The sequence below is a fragment of the Barbus barbus genome (assembly GCF_936440315.1).
Source record: "Barbus barbus genome assembly, chromosome: 15".
NCBI lineage: Eukaryota > Metazoa > Chordata > Actinopteri > Cypriniformes > Cyprinidae > Barbus > Barbus barbus.
The window spans coordinates 18,524,298-18,539,880 of record NC_136743.1 but is presented as its reverse complement, the minus strand read 5'-3'; the positions used below and the strand labels follow the sequence as shown (position 1 = coordinate 18,539,880).

Sequence of the window (15,583 nt, the reverse complement as noted above, 5' to 3'; positions counted from 1 at the left end):
TATGATGCCATTATTCTTCACGATTAGTGACCGCTACTCATCCTACAAATTAAGAAACGAGATGCGTGCTATCTATGTCTCTTTAGTCCAGGTTTGATGTGTGATGAGAGAAACTAAATAACAAACATCTCTAAGAAGCCTACCATTACAAACATCATGCAAACCATTTTCTCACACCTGTAACAAAACACCATAAAGACGAAATAAAACGCGTCACAGCTTACAAAGCCTGACTCTTTATTTAGACCAATTTGCTTTGCTCTTTTTGCCTCTTTGAGCATGTACAGAAAAGCCAAATCCCCACGGTCAGTGTCTGATTGCTCCTCCAACAGTCTCAGTGGGTGATGTTTGGTGAAATCTCACGCATCTTTGCTCCAGTTCCCTCACTGCGAGACCAGCAGCACGCTGATAAACACTCGCGAGCCACGCGATTTAAAGCTCTGCGACATAAACTCACCGCATGCTGCATCAAGTCTGACATATCTGAGATATTTTACAAGTTAGTGGATTATCGGAGTGACTGGAGAAGTTATGCTATTTCCCCGGACTATAGCAACAGCTAAAAAATGAATCCTCATTGCGCGCGCTGTGGGAAAATTGTTTACGCAACAGAGAAAGTGAACTGCCTGGACAAGGTATGTTCTCTTCCTTCCGATGCTTATAACTAAAAATATATAAATGCTTCTGTATAACGTTCTTTCATAAATATCTTTCATGGATTGAGTTTTATGTGCAGTTTCCATCTCATTTTGCAGTATTGGCACAAAGGATGTTTCCATTGTGAGGTGTGTAAAATGACTCTCAACATGAACAACTACAAGGGATATGAGAAGAAGCCTTACTGCAACGCGTACGTTATTGCCTCACTAGTTTATTATTCATTAATAATCATATACACTGGTAATTTGTTTTTAAATGGGAAGTGTTGAAAAAAATTAAGTAAATGTTTACTAAACCTGAATTCTACTTATTTGATAGAACATGAATATGGTAGAGTCCAAAACCCCAAATGACTCACTTCCTTTCTCCAAAAAGGCATTATCCAAAACAGACCTTTACAATTGTGACAGACACCCCTGAGCACCTACGACTGAGACAGCAAAGCGAGCTCCAAAGTCAGGTAAGATCACTTGTTGTTCACTATGTAGTCTGTAGTATAATATAATCACATTATTACACATGATAAAAATACATTTTGAAAATACTGCTTTAAATCTAAAGGGAATATATCTAGGGTAGGATAATGTTATTTGTTGTTATTGGTAGACACAATTCAAAGGGATGAGACAATCACTTACATCCCTGTGAGTGTTTCGGCTGCCAGGGAGGGACTGGGTGTGATACTTTGAGGTCAGCATGGAGAAAAGCAAGGCAGCTGTCTACTCCGTGGTGCCCTGGCCGATCCCCTCAGCTTCTCCACCTGGGAGCCCAAAGATGCTGCCAAGTCCATACTGTGACCTAATCCTGGCATTATGACAGATTTTTTTTTTTTTTCTGAAAGATAGGTCAGCAAGCTGTGAAAATATATTTTATGTACTTGCATGACACAAAATTAGTCTGCTGCATTTAATATTGCTCATACGTTGTGTTAGGGATTTGAAAAAAAGAAAAGATAAGCTCAAATCTGGACTGGAAACAACCACATAGAACTCCTTCACAACCAAACAGGAACACACTTAAAACCACCCAGAACACCATAACAACTTCCTGGTTTTCTTGTTCTACAGGTCAAGTACAGGAAGGATTTTGAACAGAGTAAGGGTCGGGGCCTCAAATTTGTCTTGGATAATCCAGAGCTACAGAGACTGAGGAAGGCCCAGGATCAGATCAGTAATGTATGCTTGGAAATGCAGAAAAACTCATGTAGCCAAATGGGAAAAAACAAATATGTCAATTTGATAAATTACTGTACTAGATGTTTTTTGAAAGAAGTCTCTTATGCTGACCTATCCTGAATTTATTTGATCAAAAAACAGTGGTAAAAAGGAGTAATGTGAAATATTAGTTTAATATGTTTTCTATTTTAAATAAATATGTAATATATTTCTGTGATGCAAAGCTGGGTTTTCAACATCATTACTCCAGTCTTCAGTGTCACATGATCTTTCAGAAATCATTGTAATATGCTGATTTGCTGCTCAAGACATTTTTCTTATTATCAGTGTTGAACCCAGTTTTTGTGGAAACCATGATACATTTTTTGCATTATGTAACGAATAGAAGACTCAATTCAATGCATTCTTGCTGAATAAAAGTATTATTTTTACTGACCCCAAACCTCTGAGTGGTAGTGTATACATCACACTTACATGTGGATGAAAAAGCTAACATCTCCATTCTTGCAGGCAAAGTATCATAAGGATTTTGAGGTGTCAGGTTTGCATGGGGTCACTCAGGGAATGTGCGGGCCGTACCTGGCACGGGCTCAGATGACACCTAACCATGAGACGGTGAGGAGCAGCACACATAAGGGGGTTCATCAGTACATCATGGAGGTGGATCGAAGACCTGGCGTCATTGTGGGTAAGTTCTCTAATGTGATATGCTCACACCTGGTAGTGAACCCTAAAAAAGCGAAATCAGTATATTACCTATATCAAAATTACAACTGTAATTGTTTTAGCGCCTGTTCTCCCTGGTGCATACTATCCCAGTGGCCACAGCCATGGGCACAGCTACATGCATCAGACAAGCATGCATTCACTGAGGTCAATGCAGATGAGGTCACAACACATGAGCATGGTGAGTCCTGATTTTCTGCAATATTATGTAGCATATACACTCTTTTTGATTAAAATGTATTCAGTTCCATAAAATACTTTTAATGCACAAAAACTTGGTCACCAGACTGTGTACAGGGCCCTGTATGACTACACGGCGCAGGATTACGATGAGGTGTCGTTCCGGGATGGTGACATCATTCAGAACGTGCAGCCAATCGATGAAGGCTGGATGTATGGAACGGTACAGAGGACAGGGAGGTCGGGTATGCTGCCTGCTAACTATGTAGAGGGCATTCGCTAGTCTCACTGAGCCTCAAATCAAACACCATATCTGAATGGTCAGAGGAACAGCTCTATTTTAACAGTGCGAATTGTCCCACTTTGTGTTTATATTGTTACATTTCTTATTTTGTTACTCTGAATATCCAGTGTAAGTGAATGTACACTACTGTTCAAAAGTTTGGCACATGTAAGATTTCTTTATTCATTCATTAATTTTTTTTTTAATGACTACTTTTATTCAGCAAGGATGATTTAATTTGATCAAAAGTGACAGTAAATACATTTACATTGCTGTAAAACATTTCTATTTAAAATCAATTTGATCTTTTACAATTTCTGTTCAACAAAAAAATCCTAAAAATCAGTTTCTACAAAAACACAACTGGTAGCACAACGGTTTTCAGCATTGATAATAAAAATGTTTCTTGAGCAATAAATCAGCATATTAGAATGATTTCTGAAGGATCATGTGACACTGAGCTTTGCATCACAGGAATAACTTACATTTAAAAATATTAAAATAGAAAAGTTATATTAAATGGTTTACATTTTCACAGTATTACAATTTTACTGTACTTGATTTTATCTTCTTCCAAAAAACAAAAATCTTGCGACCCAAACTTTGGAAAGGTAGTGTGTGTCATGTAACAAACAGTTTTGACCCAACATGGCATTTACTTTGAAATAAATGTTAAATGTACAAGATGTATAGAGGATTGTAAAGAGGATTTTGTCACTTAAATATGAAAGTGCATTATTTTTAACAGCATGTTGCCTTGTCAAACATGAGTATTTGTGTAAACTGTTCTGCACAATGTAAATTAAATGTTTCACTATAACAAACATTTATTTGAATTGTCAGTCTGCATTAAAACATTTTACCCACCATTCAAGCAGTATAATCACAGAAAGTATACTTTTAATAAACATTTCAAAAATATGATGCTGATATCAGGCATTTATAACGGTTAAGGGACTGGCGTTTCGTCAGCAAAAGTTCTCAGCTTAAATACTGTTACCATCAGTCATGTAGCATTTCTGATAAAATCTCAGTTCACCTTCATCTCATCCATATTCATCTTCCTTTCTTTATTTTGGCAACTTTCTCCTTACGTTTTTTCAGATGCTTTGGCACTTTATTTTTTCTTTTCTCCCTCTGAGCTTCTTTAACCATTTTCTTTTTTTCCTGAAAGACACAGGAATACAAACTTATTCTCACAACCCATAAACAATTCATCTGTTGCAACATTTTCTGTTCGCATTAGGTACTTTTCTGTCCAGTTGTGCTTCCTCGGTGTGGCTGCCACCCTCCCCTGCGTCTTCCCCTTCTGACTTATCATCGTCGTCATCCTCCTCCTCTCCCTCAGAGCTTGAACTATCATCCTTTGTGGAGTCTTCCAGTATCGAGGGTACCTATCAAATAAAAAAATTCAGCAACAGCATTTTTAATCTGATTTCTCATTGTCATTACGCTTGATTGGCAATGGCTGTTGGCTGTTTATATTCTCTGTCTTAATCCTCCCACGTGCCATGAAGGCAAAGAAAATTCCAAAGAGACCTAGTGGGTGCATTAATAGCAAAAACAAAGTCTTGGCCACATAAGGTGTCTTAAACTTAACGCTTAATCATTAATGCACCACATGGGTCTTCTTTAAAACAAAAACGGCATTCTCCTCACCGTTTGCACACCAGAAAGATCCTTCCTGAGGCCTGTCACTGTCTGGTAGAGGATCTGTAATGGAAAACAGATCATTTCAACCACTGCTAGTTCTCAGAGCATTAGTTCATTATTTTTCATTTTGGGTGGTGAGACGTACATTGTCTGTGTTTGTATCTTCAGAAGAAGCCTCCTCCTTTTTCTTCAACATTGCGTCCACATCCCTCTCATAATGGGTGACTTCATTAAGTGTGCGTGGAATGTAGGCTTTTTTAAACACCTGTTTAGAGACAGATCCACATGTGAATCACTAGAAGGGTTCCCACAACAATGAATGACCTTTCAAGTTTCATGATTGCTGTACTATATGGGGTTTAAAAAAATAAAAAAATTATATATTATAAAATATATATATATATATTTATTGTTTACCAGTATAAACAATAAAAAAAAAAGTGTTTACCAGTTATATTTCAGTATTATTTATATACTGTTATAGTATTTATTATTAATACTTTGTATTAGCTTTATTTTTTTATATATATTTTTTTGCATTCATTTTAGTTTGCCATTTTGTATTTTTTAAATTCATTTAATTTGATTTCAGTTTTAGTAGTTCAACTTAAGCTTTGGTTAGTTTATGATTGTTGCCAACATAAATTTTTGTTTGTCTAGTTTAAATTTGTCAAGTTAAAGTTGTATTTTATTTCAGCATTCTTTCAATTAATGAAAATGATTTTTAATAGTTTTAGATTTAGTTAACTATAACAACACTGACCTTTACTCTATACAAAGAGCAATATTTGACTATTTTCTTGACTATTTTAGTGCGGGGAAAACCAAAATGAAAAAAAAACCCTCATATTTACCACAGAAAGAATGTTTCAATGATATTTTACATTTTCATTACATCTCATTTCCATAACTTTTTTCAGGACTGCACATTACTATTTAATAATTTAATAATTTTCCATGACTGTGTGAACTCTGGTAGTTTGGACAGGGATGCAAATGTTGAGAAATGTTAAAAAATGAGTTCACCTCCTCATCAACTTTGTCCTGATTGGATCTTTCCTCTGCAGTTCTTTCAGATGCTATCTCCATCGCCTGCAGGTAAACCACAAACATATTTAGTCAATCTACAAAAACACATGGACAGTATTTACCCAATAGGGCTGGGCTTTGACACAAATTTCACAATTCGATTCTGACTCACAAGCTTGTGATTCGATTTTATTTGACTCAGTATTGATTATTTTAAATATATATCAGGTATAGTACATGATAGATTTTCTCAAGGAAAAAAAAAATCAGCTAATACTGTAAAATATACACGAGTGTCAGCGGGTAACAATGCTTCTATAATATTGAAGGTTAAAATGAACTGATGATTTGTATACAAACACTTAAATTACACTCAGTGACGTTTTTATACTAATGAAGTTACAATTACATAATTATATTTCTACTCCAAGTCGTTTTTGAAATATAAACATTTAAATGTTGGCTGTCATAAAAACCTGACGGATTTATTCAAACATACATTAAACACTGAAGAACAGTAAAAATGAAAGAATATGTTATACAGTGCATATATTTAGCAAAATTCTCCTCTCTGTAGTTCATTTTTCTAGCTGACTAGCGAGATTATGGTCACCACATTTTTTTATTTCTAAGGTAAATGTGATGTTAAATTGTGTACAAGCTGTTTTTGTGGTTGAAACACTGAGCATATGAGAGAGGATACGGAATGTCGGTAAGTTGTACTCTCTCTTTTAACATACCTTCGAACGTTCATTCATGTTTATTTTGTGCTGAAACTGGTATTAAAGCGAAGGAGACGATTAGTTCACGTGCTTTTCGCGCTACGGCGACCTGTCAGTCCACGTTAAACAGCGCCAAAACGGCATTTATTGTTTTAATATTGTATTAATATGGACAGAATTTGAAATCTGAGACTTTGTTTCATATCAAAAGTAACAAAGCACAAAGCTTATTGCGATTTATAAGATGGGAAGCGCACTAAAGCTGCAGTTCGTAACTTTTTGGGTTAAAAATGATACGAAATCAATATTTGAGGAAGTACATAACCAGCCAGTGTTCAAAACTATTGCCTTACTTTAGCCCGATTCACAACAGTTAGCTTATAATAATGTTTTCTAATTTTAGTGGTACGGGTAGGTTTCCGCGGGAAATTCGAGCATGGCACTGCATCATTACGTCACGTCTGTAAACAAAGAAGTTGCCCAAGACTAATCGGTTCTTGAATTGATATTTTTTCTAAAAATGAGAATCAATTAAAATCGAGAAATCAATATTTTACCCAGCTCTAGTAACCAATCACATCAAGCTTGTCTGAATGCACAAAAAGTCACAAGAAAAAGAAACAGCCTGTCGTTAGGATTAACGATAATGCTTCAAAGCAACTCACTGACCTTGTCCAGGTACTGATTAATGTTGTCACTGGTGATTGAGGGGTCTGTGATAAACTCAAACAGCTCACGCACAGTCATAACTGCCACATTATGTTTCTGGAAAAAGTCTGAGAGAACAAAAAATAATTAAAAAATGTTGACATTAACATTAATATTATCTTATACTAGTCAAGGCTGTATAATTACCATTGACATTGCTGCAATCCTTGCGAAGAAACTCTAAAGCATGAGGATGATCGTGCTCAACAGACTGAGAGACGTCAATAATATAAGCATCTCCATTATGATACCTGCACACCAGAACACAGCAATGCTTAATGTTTTTCTTTCCCTTTCCACTGATCACAGGACAATTAAACATTAACTGATGCTTATAAATGCTGTGTATAATATAAAATCAGCTTACAGCATATTGAACTCGCTAAGGTCAGCGTGGACCAGACGAGCTTCATTGTACATTATTCTCATGTTCTGGATGATCTGTAGGTAGAGTTCCCGCACTTTGGATTCAGAAAGGACAGCGTTTTTCAGCAGAGGGGCAGGCCTGAGGAATACACCAATAAAATCACTTAAAAAGCCTGGAGCGTCGTTTAGGAATTTGTCAATAACTCTGAAATGTTGCCATGTTTGGATCAGTTGCTGAGAAGTGTTTGTGCGTATGTAAATGGTGAAGGTAAATGTCCACGTACATGTCATCTCGACCAATAAAGCTCATGACGAGAACATGACTCCGCAACATGATGGGCTCTGGACTTGGAATCTGTGCGGTCTGTAGTCTTGAGATAAATGGATGCACATTATAGACAAACACTCATAAATGTTCATGAGAGAAAAAGAAGTCATAATACTAACCTGATTAAGTTTCTCATTTCCTTCTCAGCCCAAGTGCGCACCATTTTCCTAGGATTGCCTTTGCAATAGCCATGGCGGAACCTAAATTATATTCAAACATAGAAATTCAGTGCTTAATCTCACATCAATAAGGCTAAATAGGACTAAATGCCTGAACAAAGACATCTGTCTTACCTGAATTCCCCGCTGACATATTTATCTCTGTCTTTGAATAGTAGAATTGATGTTTTGTATATTTTGATCGCTCTGCTTTCTCCTTTTGCAGTAGTTGCATGGTAGACATTTGCCTGCGGTACAAAATGCAGGAGAGAGAAAACCCCCGCCCAAAAAAATAGCAACATTAACATTAGTTCTTAGTAAAAGATCCCAAGTGTACCAAAAATATAGTAAGGGATAATTTTACTGATTAAATCCAAACAAACCAGGGTTATAATAGTTAACTAAAAACATGTTTCACTACTTAAAATAATATAAAAAAATTTACTGAAAAAACCCCCGTTTTTCATTTTCAACCTCAAGTACTAAAATAACTAAAAGAATAAATGAACTAAAACTAATGAATCTACCAATAACACAAATGACATTAAAACAAACTTGCCTCTTTGCCGGTGCTGATACAGCCGTTGATCTCTGAAAAGACACCTCTGCTGAGCATTTTAAACAGAATCATACGTGTACGAGGGTCCAAGACCTGTACAGTCACATTCAAATATCACACTGAAGAATGCATCAATTACAACACTGGGGCTCAAGTGAAATCATCACAAATAAAGCTTAAACAAACACCTGTTCAACAGTAGCTCGGTCTGATTTGTCCTTTACTCGAAACCTGCAAAAATATATGAGCTTTTTAAGATTAAAGACTTAAATCTGAATGAAAATCATGTCTGTTGCATGCAACTAAAAAAAAAAAAAAAAAAAAAAAAAAAAAAAAAAAAAATATTAATAGTTCAATTAAAGCATTAGAAGAAAAACTTTTTTAGTTTAGGGAGTTGCCAGGGCACACATTTTCTTGTAATTACTAAAACTGTATTAAAAATAAATTAAAGCCAAATACAAATATACACAAAAAACACTAATAAAATGACAAAAGCACATAATAAAACGACTAAAGCTAAAATGAAAATAAATGTATACAAATAAAACCTAATTGCTAACAAATACTATAGAAATACTAAAATAATTTGCATACGTGTCTGCGTCCCTCTGCTTTTGCATCACAGTGACTTTATTGATCACAGAATCAGCATAGCTCAGTTTATCTGTGAAACAAAGATACCCGAATCAGAAAACGTAAAACTATTTTTTTTCTGTCAATAAATAGACTAAATCTGTAGTACATACAGCTTTTCACAACAATTTAATTTTTGATTAAGTAATAAAAAGCTTACCAAGGTTAATTTTGTTTTCAAATTTCCTCAGGACCTTGTCTGATGGAGTGGATATTTTTAAGAAATTTTTATTAGAACTTTGACGATTAGCCTGGTGGGGAAAAAAGAAAGAAAACATAACCCTATATGTATTGTCATTTAACCTACACAAATTTCGAGAAACACCGGGGCCCGTTTTCACAAAACATCTTAAGGCTAAAAGTAGCTCATAACTCACCAATTTAGGAGAAAATCTTAAAAGAATTATTAAAATACTCAAAGTATTTGACAAAGCGTTTTAGCCCTAAAACCAGCTCCTAAATCTGTGAAACATTAGGAGCAGTGAAGAGGACTCCAAGTCACTAAAGACCAAGCCACAAACTATCCTATAAAATGGCTGTTGCCAGCAATCTGCCTCGGAACATAAACATTTTAGAAATATTTGATGATAATGAGCTTTTATAAAGGCAACACCTTTGGTTTTGGAGGTTATCCCAACTCCAGATTTTCCTTTGATTGTATCCTTGTTTTCATTAACCAGTTGGGCAAGAAGTAACAGCTGTACTTGTGTCCAGTTTGGTTTTATTTTACGATTGTATGTCTTACTATCAGCCATGATAATTCTACTCTGTTAATTAAAAGGCTGTTTATATGCATATTCACTAATTATGTGAAGCATACATGTAAAAGTCTGACAATTAGCTGAACATATACTTGTTTAAGTAGTGACACTTAGCCTGCATTTTAAAATCTTTACTTGAATGTGGCAATTAACATTTTTATTTTTTAACCTTTAACCTATTTGAATATGACAACATATTATTGCCCTCTACAATATTTCTATGAATAAATCTCAGCCAATCACTGTGTGCATAGTTAGTAAGCATGCTGACATCATCCATAGCAACGAGGTCAACTCTTGGCTTAAGACTTCTCTCTATTCCTTAGTAAACTTTTGTCTCAGCAGCTTTGTGAATAGGTTTTAAGAGAAAACTCTTTGCTAAAAACTTTTACTACTATTTAGGAGACCTCTTAGTGTTATGTTTTGTGAATACGGGCCCAGGTTTGTTGTGAACATTGGCCTTCTCTAACAAATACCTGTGGATTATTCCCAGCCCTCATCGCAGTGTAGCGCTTTGTGAAGTCTCCTCTTCCTGATTCACTCCAATCCCATTCATCATAATCATCTTCCTCATCATCATAGTCCTCCTCATTTTCACCTTGCTTATCATTTTCAAAGGTTTGTAAAGTAACTTCATGCAGTTGGTTCTCCAGGGAGAGCTTGTCAGGGACGTGACTGATTTCAGGCTCACTGTGAAATACCACACATTGTGTAAACTTAACCCATTTAGCATTTATTAACTGTAAATGTATTTATTAGATTTTTTGCTGGTGTAATAAGTCACAATAATTCCAGTTTGCCCCTTTGAAAACATGAAACACATTCTGTCATAAAAATAAACATACAACTAACGTTACCATAACAACACACATATATACACACACACACACACACACACACACACACACACACACATCCATACATACACACACATATATATATATATATATATATATATATATGTGTGTGTGTGTGTGTTCTCATTTTGGTGTATATGACTCATTATTAATGTCATAGAAATCATGATCACAACCAATGTAACGTTAAATGTACCAATATATTAATGTACCAATATACTGTAACGTTAATATGACAGACTAATATCGCCTCTATCAATTTAAGTTAATGAAGTTTCATACCTCCCCGTCTCGTCCGCGTTATCAAACTGCCCTGGTACAATCTGATACATGGCGGTGCTCTAACTTCAATAAAACAAAACGACCGAATCCTTAAAGTATATCTCAATAAAATATATAACGTAAAGGAACTGACCAAACACCGTCAAAACACGCTTACATACCAAAAGCACGCACGCACGCACACCAGCGTACTCTCACTGGCAATGTGGATAAGGGTGCTGAGAAGGCTCAAGAGAGAACTCGAAACGCTAAAATAAGCACCCATTTTCAGCAGACTAATCATTGTACTTTATAAAGGTATATTGCTGATATCAAACATATGTAGGCAAGGAGGGAGGTTGCTAGAATGTTCTCACCTTTAAATACTTTGTTAAATATAAGTTAATAATAATATTAAATATGAATAATACTATAATAATATTAATGTTAATATTATATAAAAAGTTTTAATTGAGAAAAAATGTAGACAGAACGGAATTTCTCACTCTTTCTTAGTGTACATTTATTGATTGGATGATTTATTTGCTTTACAGGGTTGAAAAAAAACAAGGTGAAAAAAGCAAGGAGTTGTCTACATCTGAATTGATCTGACAGGTATTTGCAATCCATCTGACAAACATGGTCACTGATATCTTAATTAATTACAATAATTAGCTACATTTTTGCAGAAAAGGTTTGGTACAATTAGGCCTAAACATACTGTGACCAAATTCGGTCAAATTCTCTTAAATGTAGTGTAGTGAACAGAGCTTGCATTTAATACGCCAGACAGATACACAGATATTGAAAAGCCCCTGAGAAAGAGAATAACTGAGAAATTCAAATTAGATCAACATGCACAAATCATTCTTTTTAAAATCATAATGTCAAACCCATCAAAATATACTCTATGGTTCAATGCTCTTAAATGAATGGATAGCTGAATTGAAGGTTTCATTAGCTGACAAACAAAAAGACACACAAAAGATATAATTATCTAAAGCATCTGAATGTACAAAGTATCTGAAAATGCAGAGAACCTCACAATCTCAAACAACATTCATCTTTTTGATTCTCCTCGCTGCACAAATTGGATTCTACATGGCTTTTCAAAATTACAACCACACGCTTTAGACTGATCAATAAATACCTGCATAAAATGTTCAGTGTTTTCTATCCATATGACTGTGCACACCCACATACACTTGTACACATTTACAAGTACAACTATCATTACACGAAAACAAAAGAAAGAAAAACGTGTTTCAACAAATATAAAGACCAGTTCATTTACAATGTTTCAATTGGTTTTAAATCCAAAGACTCACAGCTTTCAAAATGAATCAAAACTAGCAAACATTTTGCCACTGAGAGGACTTCAAATTCCTTGAATCTCAAATGAAGTTTTGTGTGGGCTTCAGGGGTTATTCAAGTCACTCCATTGCAACAACAAGTAATGTTACTAAAGTGACTATACAGTTTTTGTTTCAGGGAAGATTGATATCCCTTTAACATAAACCAGTATAAGGGATACATTTTAGAAATCTTTTATAGAACCGATATCTACCGGATAAAAAAAAAGTGTTCGATTTTTAGTGTGAACACCAGTGTTGAGGTCAAAATTAATCCTAGGGAGATCTCCAGTACAAGCACAAAACCCAAACACAAATCACACTTTAAAGATACATCAAATGTACTCTGAATCACACTGACATACTGCATTGACTCAGAAGCACTCTTCTCTCTGATGCACAGGCCTTATAATATAATACTTCACACTCTACGCCACCAGAAGGCACTGTTTCAAGCTTCCCAGCCACTTATTCATGTCTTCTGCAACATTTGTCAATGAGGCTCAAAGATGGAGGACAATATACAGAACGGGCAAATATTGCCAATAAACTGATTGGCCGACGATCACCCAAAATAAAAATTACAGAGCTAAACAGCAATTTTATCCAAAATGCATTCAGCCAATCTTGATAATGAAAATGAGTCAGGCACTTAAGCTCTTCAATTCCACAAGACAAAAAGAAAAAAAAGAAACCAAACAACTACATACAGAAACTAAAAACATATAGAAACTGACTTAAGAATAATACAATTTAATGCTGATATATAAATCTTCTGTTCATCATACAAATGCTTCTAATTTATTGATATAAAGACTTTATATGATTCTTTAAAAAATCATATAAATAGGATTAAAATTGCTACTGTCCAGTTATGTGTTTATCCAGATCTTTAGAAAAAGCATTAAGGCATTAAGAGAAGAATCACTGTGCTTCAAAAGCTGTTCTGCAGTTTGCATCTGTCATGCATACTGTATAAGACAAATATCGGCAGAAGCCAGGCTTTGCAACTCCTAGTGTTTGTGGAAGCTTGGTAAACTATGGCACAAAATCAACACAGTGAATTTTCCCTTCACTGATCGGATGTCTGCATCATTTCCTGAGCTGCTGTACAGCTATGGACACTGATTTTTGCAAGTTCTGGATCACAGCCTGATTGGGCCTCTACTGAGGCAACTAATGTTTGATGGTCCTCCTGTTCAGCCCCATCCGGCTGGGGTTCTTTGCAAGGTTCTTCAGCAGAATTCATCTCCATGGATGTATCTTCAGGATGCTGAATTTCCTCCACATGTCCTTCACTCTCTTCTTCTTGGGGTGCTCCTGCTTTCTCACATTCATTCTCATTCTGGATTGGAGCTGTTGCTTCGCTTTGACTTGCAGATGAACACCTAACCTCTTTTCCCTCCAGCATTTCGCCGTTATCTCTTGCTCCATCCATTTCTTCATTCATTTCTGCCTCATCTGTGGGTTTCTGGTGGACGCGTTGATGCCTCACCAGACTGTGCTTCAGGGTGAAGGTGCGGTGACAGGTTTGGCACTTATAAGGTCGCTCACCTACAACAACAAGGGTCATGTTAGATGCATCAACTTTTATTTAAATTGTGTTAATAAATTAAGGATAGTAAATAACAACAGTAAAATACTCCAGATCTTACCAGTATGTGAGCGCATGTGTCTGGTCAAGTCTTGCAGGCTCCAGAAGCGTTTGCTGCACACAGCACAGATCTTCTTCCTCTTGTCAGTTTTGCCTCCAGCCGGGTCACCCTCCTCTTCCAAAGCCCTAAGCTCTGAGAAAGCAGCCTCTTCTTCATCATCACTCATCTCTTCCCTCTCCTTCTCCTCTTCATCAGCACCACTTTCCACACAGCTGCTGTTCTCGTCCTTTTCATCATCATCTAACTTTGCCTCCAGCTCCATCTCCTTTCTGGGTGCTGTGACTGGGTTCTGAGGAGCAAGTTGGCGTCTTCCCTTTTTGCCTCCATCTTCTGGCTGGACCTCCTGAATGTGAATTTTCTGGTGCCGGCTGAGGGTGGCAGCATGGCGAAAGGTCTTCTTGCAGGACGCACAGGTGTGTGGGAACTCATCTGGTGGAGAAACCGGTTCAGGAGTTGATTTAGGCTGGTGCTGCTCTGTTCCAGAAAGCTTGAAGTCTACGAGGATGTTGGCAAGGTTCATATCAAGACTATTACTACTTTGAGAGTCATCGTCATTATTTTCTACTCCCTCAGGGTTTCCCTCTGCGGGCTGTGTTTGGTTTGGGTCTGAGATGCTGTCTGTTTGTTCAGCGGCTGATTGTCCTATTTGTTCTGGTGCTTGTTCTGGAGATGAAGCTTTCTCCTCTTGTTTGGGGTTGACGGAGCTCAGATCCACAATATCTCTGGCTACAGGAGGTTCAGTGTCAGATACGCTCTCTACCAAGACAAGAAAAGCTTGTTAAGCACTATATACATTGCACTGCTTTGCATTCACAAGTTCACAATGATGTAATAATATTCAATTTTTGCTAAATGAAAAGTCTTGTTGATAAACAGAAAACACACTAAATTACAATATACCATGAAAGGAACATCAACCCTTCATCTCAAAATTATTTAAATCAGCACATCTTTGGATAAAAATGTTAACTGATCTTACTTCATACAGTATATATGCAAGACCATTAGTGCTACATATTCATATATAATATAATGTTACTGACCAATAGTACCAGTACTTCCTTGGGATCCTTCGTCAGCCTTAAGTTTGGGTCCACTGTTTTGAAGAGTCCGATTAGATATTCCATGTTTGCGGAGCAGGTGGCGCTCACAGTTTGACTTGGTGGAGAAGAATGACTCACACTGAGGACAAGGGTATGGCTTCTGACCTGTGAAATCAATGCACAAAACTGTAACACTCTGAAGAGTGAAACAAAACATTATTGACTCATACATTGGATCAAATAACAGTTAATATATAATGTAATAAATTCAAAAGTTTGACGTCGGTAAGATTCCTTTTTTGTTTTTTGAAAGAAGTTTCTAATGTTCACTATGGCTGCATTCCTTAAAAATACAGTGAAAACAGTAATACTGTGAAATATTATTACAATTTAAAATATATCTTTTCTATTGGAATATATTTTAAAATGTAATTTATTTCCATGATGACTGAATTTTTAGCAGCCATTACTCCA

At 36.0% G+C, this 15,583-nt stretch overlaps 3 protein-coding genes across 3 annotated transcripts in view; 1 reads left to right on the top strand and 2 right to left on the bottom strand.

The window, feature by feature from the left end:
* Window positions 1-566: 566 nt before the first annotated feature.
* On the top strand, window positions 567-3,024 carry LOC306881312 (LIM zinc-binding domain-containing Nebulette-like; the record flags this gene model as incomplete). Its single annotated transcript, XM_079435341.1, has 7 exons — window positions 567-635; window positions 756-850; window positions 1,036-1,120; window positions 1,728-1,835; window positions 2,346-2,523; window positions 2,624-2,742; window positions 2,848-3,024. The coding sequence occupies 7 exons, from the start codon at window positions 567-569 to the stop codon at window positions 3,022-3,024; spliced, it is 831 nt and encodes a 276-aa protein (XP_079291467.1).
* A 161-nt stretch (window positions 3,025-3,185) lies between these two features.
* LOC306881311 (serine/threonine-protein kinase RIO1-like) lies at window positions 3,186-11,285 on the bottom strand. Its single transcript, XM_079435340.1, has 18 exons — window positions 11,242-11,285; window positions 11,081-11,143; window positions 10,418-10,631; window positions 9,341-9,431; window positions 9,142-9,211; window positions 8,736-8,778; window positions 8,548-8,640; window positions 8,124-8,236; window positions 7,950-8,030; window positions 7,787-7,873; window positions 7,504-7,641; window positions 7,284-7,387; window positions 7,098-7,204; window positions 5,704-5,769; window positions 4,823-4,942; window positions 4,684-4,737; window positions 4,275-4,418; window positions 3,186-4,191 (listed from the first exon to the last, which is right to left on the bottom strand). The coding sequence occupies exons 2-18, from the start codon at window positions 11,128-11,130 to the stop codon at window positions 4,081-4,083; spliced, it is 1,686 nt and encodes a 561-aa protein (XP_079291466.1). The 5' UTR covers window positions 11,131-11,143; window positions 11,242-11,285; the 3' UTR covers window positions 3,186-4,080.
* A 269-nt stretch (window positions 11,286-11,554) lies between these two features.
* Window positions 11,555-15,583, bottom strand: part of LOC306881310 (ras-responsive element-binding protein 1-like) — a 34,471-nt gene continuing 30,442 nt past the window's right edge. Inside the window, exons 11-13 of the mRNA XM_079435339.1 lie at window positions 15,110-15,274; window positions 14,067-14,822; window positions 11,555-13,965 (exon numbers count right to left, since the gene is read on the bottom strand). Coding sequence (XP_079291465.1) covers window positions 13,484-13,965; window positions 14,067-14,822; window positions 15,110-15,274 — 1,403 coding nt within the window. The 3' untranslated portion in view covers window positions 11,555-13,483. The remainder of the gene's footprint in view (window positions 13,966-14,066; window positions 14,823-15,109; window positions 15,275-15,583) is intronic.

What these genes read in the sequence shown, in the direction of transcription:
- LOC306881311 (XM_079435340.1), bottom strand. Translation starts at nt 11,130, where the DNA reads ATGTATCAGATTGTACCAGGGCAGTTTGATAACGCGGACGAGACGGGG. An exon ending in GTATCAGCACCGGCAAAGAG is followed by an intron (nt 8,237 to 8,547) that starts GCAAGTTTGTTT and finishes TTTGTACCGCAG; the next exon opens with GCAAATGTCTACCATGCAAC. An exon ending in TTTATTGGTCGAGATGACAT is followed by an intron (nt 7,642 to 7,786) that starts GTACGTGGACAT and finishes TGTATTCCTCAG; the next exon opens with GCCTGCCCCTCTGCTGAAAA.